This window comes from Triturus cristatus, chromosome 6 (assembly GCF_964204655.1).
Source record: "Triturus cristatus chromosome 6, aTriCri1.1, whole genome shotgun sequence".
Taxonomy (NCBI): Eukaryota; Metazoa; Chordata; class Amphibia; order Caudata; family Salamandridae; genus Triturus; species Triturus cristatus.
Window position 1 is genome coordinate 771864049 of NC_140589.1, and position 9155 is coordinate 771873203.

A 9155-nucleotide genomic window follows, 5' to 3' on the forward strand; every position below is an offset into this window, starting at 1 on the left:
CACCCTCTAGAGGAGACATTTATGGTTACATGTGGTTTGTGATGAAAATGTGATGCTCTCTAGGGGCTTTGTTTACAAATGCGGTTTCAATGTCACAAATATATAAAAAGCAGACAGACCCATGAGAAATGCATATTTAATTATGTAGCAAATGCTTTATTGAAATATTGATGTTGACAGCCACTGTGATCAAAGTACATATGCTTTATTGCCAGTAATAAGTCCATTCATTCATGGTTAGATTTGATTAATTTCTCCTAAGATGATGTTTGTTGATGTGGTTTGGGGAACTTGATCTTTTGGGGAGGTCAGAGGTGATTATGCAATGTCATCAAAAGGTATTTCCATCAGACTTATGTATATTTGTAAATCACTGCATAGTATTGAGTAGTGTGTGTAATAAATGTACTTTTCCTTTTTCAAAAGAAAAAGCACCGACTGGACAATCATTTATTGGGTGTTATTATTGCGTGCCAGCGAGTGGTGATTACTAGCTTACACCCCCTTCCTTGAGTAGGCCTTGGACTGCTCTGCTTCGCTACCCTGTGAGAGTGAAGCGCTACAATTCGGTGTTGGTTCCCAGTGGAGGACAAAAGTGGACCCATTACTGGTGCAGGCCACACAACTAATGGCCAGTGTCTTTATCCTTACTAATACTTTGAAACATTATCATAGCAGTATGTGTAGGGCAGGAAGTTTGAGGGAAAAAAGATCTCATTTTCTGTTATTCTCTTCTCTAGTTTACCAGTATTTTGGAAATTTACACCATAGGACTTACACCTACGTTTGAGTAAATTTACAATAATTTTCCAATTCCATTGGTAACTACGGCAAGGCATGAACGTTACAGGTCCTCAGCCATATTGAGTGAGGATTTGACTTTTCATAAGTAAATGTAGGTAATATGAAAAGATAATATGAATTTACACCCTGAAAAGAGGATAGTTGCATATCTAAGTTTAACTGTGGTGCATAGACATGTTTCTGAATTAGCCGAAAACCCCCAATTCAAATCTAATTAATCAGTCACAAAGAAAGTAGCTTTAGTTTGTGGATTCTCTGAGCATCCAAAACTGTTAATTGTTATTGCTATGCATCTGTTTGGCTGCATTTATTAATTAACACCATTGTTTTTCTAAATTGCTTTCTACAGGCACCATTGGAGACTGGAAAAATATAATGACCGTAGCACAGAGTGAGATGATTGACAAGATTTACCAGGAGAAAATGGGAGATCTACCAATCAAATTTATTTTTGACATTCCGAGGGAAAACCAGGCATAAAGTTACAAAACATACTTTGTCTTGTCAATCAAGCCATTGTCAATGTTTTCCTTTTGCACCCTAATAGCTAAATCACACAAACAAATGCAGAAGGACATGTTCATTGAAGTAAACTGTGACCCAGAGAACTGTGGGTACATTTCTAAATCATGTTCTTGTTTGATAGGATTTGTAGGTTATAAATAATGATAAAAGTGAATTTTAATTCATTTTTAGACTGTTTTAGTTGGTAGATTTGTAATTAAAATATTCACAACAATTTCTGGTACACATTAGTAGTTATGTTTTAAAATGTCGAAGTTTGATGTACTAATCAGACCAACAAACTCCCTCACACTTCCCCTACATTCAGCATAGTTATTTTTGGAATCATAAATACATTTAAAATAGCTTCTTTATATATTGGATAAAGTAAGCCCTGATGCACATCGAGTTCCTTCATAGTGTCATAGAACTTTGGGGTGACACGCAATATTCTTTTAACGTACAGCTGAGGATATTTCATTCCTTATAATACATGATCACACCATCATCCTTCCCAGAAACTTCTCAAATCATTAGCATCCTTCTCCTTCACATAAAGAATCATAGCTGAATCTGTGGTGCCGTTTAATGTAAAGCAGATTAACAAAGGGCTGTAGCTTGAAATGAGTACTAACATGCAGAGGTATCCTTTTTTTACTTTAATGAACTATGTGCAAAAAATATACATGTTATCATAAATCTCTGCTTTCTGCTTTCTGCTTTCTGCTTATCAGTGTTCATTTTAGAAAAGCATATCATAAAAAAAAAAAGCTGGCTGTTGTTTTTCTTGGTTAAATTACAGCTGCAATGATGCTAAGTGACCTGCCTTCTCCTTGACTGCTGGCTGTGGCAGCAGGCATTGACTTCACATCTCAACTGTTGAAAGATATTACTCTTGAGCAGCTATGTAATTTTCTTATTACAAGTGTTTAGAGATTTCACAAGTCAATTGTAATAAGGAAATCAGAAATATAGAAATTGCTGGCTTCCATGTACTATAAAGTAATATTGAACCAATGGCTTAAGCTGACATTTAGGGCTCATTTCACAAAGATTTTATTATGCGTACGTATGACTTAGTATTGGCTTATCCGCTCCAGGTTTACTACTGAATTCCAGGAGTAAGCCATGGGTACTCAAGACTTACTCCTGGCATTCAGAAGTAAACCATGAATATGACAGGAGTAAGTCACAAGAAAATCTGCCACTCAGGTCTTTAGTCTCAACACTTATAGGATCTGATCCACCCAGATCTTTCTGTGAGTAATTGTGTCTTACTCCTTTCGTATTCGTCGTTGTTAAACAGCTAGGCCTTTACTCGCAAAGCATTTTCGATGAGTCTCGTTTTACTCAAGGCTCATCTGTAACTTACTTCGATAAGTAGGATATGTTTACTCACAAAAAAAGTTTTATAAATCAAAAAGCTGTTTTCCTAGGTGTAATTATGTTTTCTGGATTTGCAGAGTAATTAAGTGTGTTAAAGTGGGACTTGCAATCCCAGCGACGCAGGGGGGCCCTGAAATCGTTCATGTCACAGGGGGCTCATGCTGGGATGCTGCAAAGGAAATTTAGAAAAGCAACTAAACTGTTGATTGGAATAAGAGACCAGTTGAGGTACATTTGCTCTAATAGGGGCGTAAAAAAAACACCAGCAGCAGGGCACCCATGGGGGCACTTTACTAGGGACCGCCTGCTAAACGGGCATTACATTTGAAATGAAAAAATAAAGACTGAAATGGAGCTGTTCAATTGTTCAGAGTGAATGGGACAGAAATGCATGGGCCCTTTTCCTTTTATTGCATCTCAAGGGAAGGAGGGATCCTCTCTTGTGTGGGTGTGGGCCCAATAGTCCACTGCAAACAAGAGACTAGCAGTGGGTTCACTTTGCTCTCCCTGCTTCTTTAGCTCACACGTGCAGGAACTCTGCTCTAACCACAAGAGAAGAAATTAAACTAGAGGTGAACAGAAGGTGTTTATGTAGCCTTCCCAGGACTTTGAAAGGCGGCCATAGTTACAGCGAATCGTCCCCAGCTCCTTTCACAAAGCGCTCCTAAAGCCCAAGGATGACCTTAACTAGATCACTGTGAATTCTGCAAACTTTTTTTTTTAATATATATTTGCTTCAGATGCCCTGATTGGGTGAAATACACCACATGAACACCTACTACATCCTATGCAAAGGGAGCCTAGGCATCCCCTATAATTCAATTGTACCCATCAGTTAAATAAAATACAATAAATGATCTTGAAAAGGCATCTTTGGTTCTTTAGATATATCAGAAATCTATATAATACAGTGCTCACAGCTCTGCTGCCAGATTAAAAACATGCTTCTTTGAGGTGCATAAATAGCTGCACCTGGTGCCACACTCAGATTTACTGCTATGATTAGTTCCTGCCACGTAGGATGGAGTGATGTACCCACGCATACAAATACACACATGTTCACTCACCCACTCACCTCCATGTCAAATAAGAAACCTCCAGCTTGTCCTAGCTTGTTATCCATCACTGTGCATTCTGGTACTTGCAGTTTCATGTTTACTTTTTAAAACATGGGATTTAAAGTCCCTGTTTACTCACTGCTTTTGAATTTAAAGGCAGACAGGCTGGGTGTGTCACACATGATATATTACCACCTAGCAGCTATGTACACCCATCCCTTCTCTCTGCTCATGTATCACTGTTTTGTGATCTAGGCTTTCTCTGCTGCTATTGTAGTCTATCTGTTTAGGTGCTTGCACAGCAGCCACCCATACTGTAGAGAGAAACTCCTCTTTCTCCTTGTTTTCCAAGGATTATCACTTTTATGAGGGATAATTGTGATGCTCCTTGTTGTCTGTACCTTATCTGTTTTATGAGGGAGACTTCCAGAGTGAGTGCAAAGAGTGCATGAGCAAGAGACCATGAGTGAGAAACGGTGCAAGAGTGGAAGACAGAAAGGGAGAAAGATGAAGTTGGCCATTGAAAAGTGACATGCCATGGATGTAATCAATGGTGATGTGATGGAATAGGAAAGAGATGACACAGGTGAAAATGTAGAATTTAAAAGGGAGAGAAGTGGAAGAAGCACAAGGTTGAGTGAGCTTCAAGGAAAATTAGGAATGATGAAAATATAAGGAACTTGCAAAGTTGAAGATAAATTGAAAATGAGTACGATTGGAATAGGTGGCGTTAGTTGGAAAACTAGGGATGCAGAAGTGAGAAGATTACAAAAATAGAAATGGTGGTAAAAGTAGCATTGGGTGGTGGTTGTGAGAGAATGAGAGATATAAGGCTTGAAGCTAGAGACGAACTCAAGAGATAGCGATATTTAATGTTCAAAGTTAAGACTGAATGTTAAAGGGAGAGTGGACGGTATATAAATTATAGAAAATGAAGTGTATAGTGTGACAGAAAATGGGAGAATTGTGGGGCGAATGAGTGAAGGATGAAAGTGAAACTGAAAGAGAAAAGGTTTGCTGTGGGATAGGAAGAGACACAATTTAGAGAATGAGATTTGTAGAAAGCGGAAGGTTGGCCTCAAATTGGAAGGGATAGAGTAAAGTAATTAGAAGTGGAGTTGAAAGTAACCCCAGAGGAGAGGGTAAATCTGTCGCCGATATGAAGGAGCAAGATGTGGAGGTGCTATGGACATGACAAAGTCATGAGAATGAGAGACATTCATTTTATGGTGAAGAAGAAATGTGTGTAATAGGATGATAGAGGTGGAGTCAAGAGAGAAACTGGGAGAGGGAGGAGACCAAGTTTGGGGAAAACTGGGAAAGACAGTGAGAGGGGGCCTAATAAGTTGGTGAGGGTTATAAATGGTTTGAATTGGTGTATGAATGAGAGACTGGCTGATATACTTGAATCAGAAAAGGTGCTGAATGGGATCAGAGATGAGAGACAGACTCAGAAATGTGACAAGTATAAAGGACGAGTAATAACGTCCATTGATCATTGCAGATTGAATTTTCAGTAGCACAAATGCATAATTTTTGCTCACTGTCATCTTTGATATGCTCATAATCTTTTATCTGTGCCCTATGGTCCCTCCACATCATCACACATTTCTACTTTTGGAGCACCTAACCCCTATTGATTAAATCAAGAACACTGAAAAACATTTTTAAAATGACCTGATGTCTCCAGCACTGCAAAGCATGTTGATCGTCTTGAAGCTAACTGTGTCACCGAAAATCCTGGCGATATATTGTGGTTAGGGTGCACAGTGAGGTACCCCTCACTGTACCTTGAATAAGGCCCATAAGGTGTCAGTTCACCACTGACAGTAAGTCACACCCAAGTCCACAGTAAGACACAAACACTCACACCAGTCCTAAATATTGAGATGTAATACACCGCCAAGGCTAGCGTAAGATACAACTATTCATTGAGAGAACTATGTGAATCAGGCACAGTAACTAAAAAACTGTAGAGAAAATTCAAGGTGATTGGTCCTGTTATTAAACTGAAAAAAACAGCATTTGACTTTTAATTTACATCAAAGAATCAGATAATTATTACTGGATTGGAACTGACTGGGTGAGTAGCTTGTGAGAGAAAAAGTTTAATTGAAGGCAAAATAATATATTTAAAGAGACGTTCAATGCTAACGTGCATATTAATGTAGAACTGACACGACATTTAAATGTGCAAAACAGTAGTAGATAACTATATCTATTAGTACTAGGCCTCAAAATATTTAGAGTAAGCGTCATTTTTCCAGAGGCGAAGTTAAATTTGCTGACATGCACAAAATGCTTAACATTGACCTTACCCTGACATTTAAAAAAAAAAAAAAAAGCTTCACATCACATAGCAAGAATGCCTTTGAATAAAATACCATTTTGAAATACTTTGCCAGACACACGTTCTCATTGAATAGATTTACTTCATATTATTTCACAAAAAAAGTGCAATGCATGTATAGAAAATGTTGATATTTTAATATAATTTTCCTTGCTTTATAATAAAGAAATGTGGTGCTGAATAATATTCTTCCAAGTAGATGTTTCTATTTTACAAAGCATATTGTTTAGCCTAACATGTGTTTGTCTCATTAGAAGGTAAGAATAGTCTCATACCCATGGGAAAGAAGGTCTAATAAATGAAAAAGCCTCATACGCAGACATAGTTTAATAAAATTGTTTCATACTTAATGATAAGTCTTATCCTGTTGTGTGCGAATGTGAAAGATGAGAAGAATCTGTTCTCAAGATGAATCAAAAAATTATTGGACGAGAAGAGAGGAGAAGAAGATGATACACGAACTGCAACATTTCTTTTCAACTGTTTATTTTAGTGTGTGTTCTTAGAGTCGGTTTATGCAATGCCACGCCTTGCCATGCTATTGCTTTACCTATTTCCCAGACCTCAAAGCATACTCTTTATGCTGGATGCTACGGCTGTATGCTAAAGACTGAAAACTGATTTGCTTTCCTTACCAGATTGCTGAGCGCAGTTCAAATGCTCCTGCTCCTACATGAATATTTTGCTTCATCACTGAGACTTATTGAGTTGGTAAACCTCTCTTTATGCGAAGTTTGGCCAGTATTGACTGATTGAATTTGAGCTTTATGCTCTATCTTACGCCTGTCTTTCAAACTTGAACTCTTTATGGGTTTAAATGATCACCATTTTCACCTAATTCTTGAAATAAGGAATTCTTTCCTTTATGGAACTGTCATGATTCATTATTTGTTATGATTGCTCTAACCATTTCTTTTTTGAACAGTTCTGTAATCTGACTGATACTTAACTAACTGAATAAAGAAATAAAGACAAATACACTCATTAAACCCTTTTAATCAAAATAAAACCCTTAAAACGTACACCTAACTCTTGTTATTGACTGAACTTATAGATAGTATTGTGATTTTTAGGTCTCGTCTGAGCTAGCGCTTGCGCTGCTCTGAGCGAGATATTTTGTAAGTGGGATTTTCAAAGTGCTACCCACAGTCTTTTGGCTGGCCTAAAGCTTGAGTGCACGATCACATGCACGTGCACAGCTGGCATCTAATGGCTCCTCAGCTGCCACTCCCCCCTCCCTTCTCCATAGCTTTGGCTCCAGCCGCCAACTGCCTTTCTTATCTACGAGCCGTCATGGCTCATTAAGTGCTTTCGCGCGCCAATGCTTGTTTTAAGAATGCAGCAATACTTCTAAAATACAGCAGAGGGCGCCATTGTTCTTTCTTTTAATAGGTCTCACCTTTTTATTCTTCATGTTTACAAACATTCTATTTCTTTGTACGAAAGAGCACAGTACTAAGGAGTTAAGTAGTTTGTGGGAGTGGTTATGGGGTGAACATATATAGGAATAAAGTACCCCTTCCTTATCAGCGATGGCAATTGCAAGTCACCTCGGAGTTCCTAATCATAAACATGTAGGTATTCCAATTTTGAAATTGGCCGGTTTCTGGTCGGGGTTATGGAAACTGATCCAGCATTTTATCATTTCATATTTATTTTCTCCTGCATATAACACTCCTCTGTACCCTTGTTGCTTCGGCCTGGCATTACCCAGATGTACCTTGGACCGCTCACCGGGATACTTTGAGTTATCTCTAATTAAATCCTTTGCAAAATGTCACCTTGCTTTATTTTTGTTTCGCATTAAAACAAAATTGCCGTTAATAATGGCAAGGTGAGCTGAAAATCCACATTTGCCACATAGTTACCGGACATCTGACAAAGCACGACGTGCTTGCTATATGTCTGGGGTCTCAGGTCGCCTCTTACCTGTCCTTGTGAGGAAGAGTCCGATCATACCGTTCACACCGGCCAGACCTCCTCTGGGGCTGAATGAAGGGGTTCACATCTAAGTGCTCAGGGCATGATTGGTGCGTCAGGAGCAGTGACACTGGGGTCCAGAGGGAGCCCCTGAACGCCGATTCTTGCTATTTCACAGTTTAACCAGCGGCCAGGAGACCCGTTTCCTTGCTTGCACTAGAGCCCATGATGCGCTGGCAGGAGTCACGGTATGGAGTATATTGACCACCCCGACTCTTGTCTCTTCTAGCATGTCTGTTTTCCCGTCTAGATGCGCCGCTTGGTCCATTCAAATGATCAAAATCGAGACACCTGCACCGGTCAATCCTGGCCTCTATTGCGCCAGTGACATCAGTGCTCTGTAGTACTAATAATGCCGGTGCACCACTGCATTTACGGCACGTACCCCCCTCCCCCCTCTCAGCAGTCACTGGCCTACCTTTCTTCAACTGGCCCTCAGCTCGCCTACTATTACAGGCAGGGGGTCCTCTGCATAGTGCTTGTGTAGAGCTTACAGGGTAGTGCGGGGCACAGGCAGCACTTTGGCTCTAGAAAAACAAGCATTTGCAATGCAATAGGTCTTGCATTTACGCGAGTTTGAGCTATTGACATTGCAAATGGCAATGCCTTTTATTCTTGTTTTCGTTTTTAAAACATAAATAAAAGACATTGTCATTTACAATGCCAATAGCTTAAACTCACGTAAATGCGAGACCTATTGCATTGCAAATGCTTGTTACCAATGTGATGTATAACTTCTAATCTTCTAAATAATGATGGCAAAGGTCTGTCGCCAAGAAGTAAAAGAAAACCCTGCGAGCAGGGATTATCCCTGTTGGTGTGAGATAGTAATGTTATACCATCTTATTTAAATTGATTCCATCTCCACCAAATTCTGATAGCAGAGTGACGGTTAATGTCTTGCGAAGAGGAGCTATAAAAATACTTGCCCGAGCTAGAACAATGCTGGAATCCCAAAGCCCAGTGCTCTGAACTTGAAGAATGACAAGGTGCAATTTTCAAAGCCTATTGCTGTTTTGAAGGTGTGAGTATTAATAGAGCGATGCATTGTGATTATTATTGTGTCTATTGAG

General features: G+C 39.2%; 1 protein-coding gene across 3 annotated transcripts in view; it reads left to right on the plus strand.

The window, feature by feature from the left end:
• The window catches only part of LOC146817848 (amine sulfotransferase-like), a 315351-nt gene extending 308227 nt beyond the window's left edge, over nt 1–7124 (plus strand). For all 3 annotated transcript variants that reach the window (XM_085611313.1, XM_085611315.1, XM_085611314.1), the window contains one exon: nt 1154–7124. In XM_085611313.1, the coding sequence (XP_085467439.1) occupies nt 1154–1284 (131 nt within the window). In that variant the 3' untranslated portion in view covers nt 1285–7124. The remainder of the gene's footprint in view (nt 1–1153) is intronic.
• Nucleotides 7125–9155: the final 2031 nt, after the last annotated feature.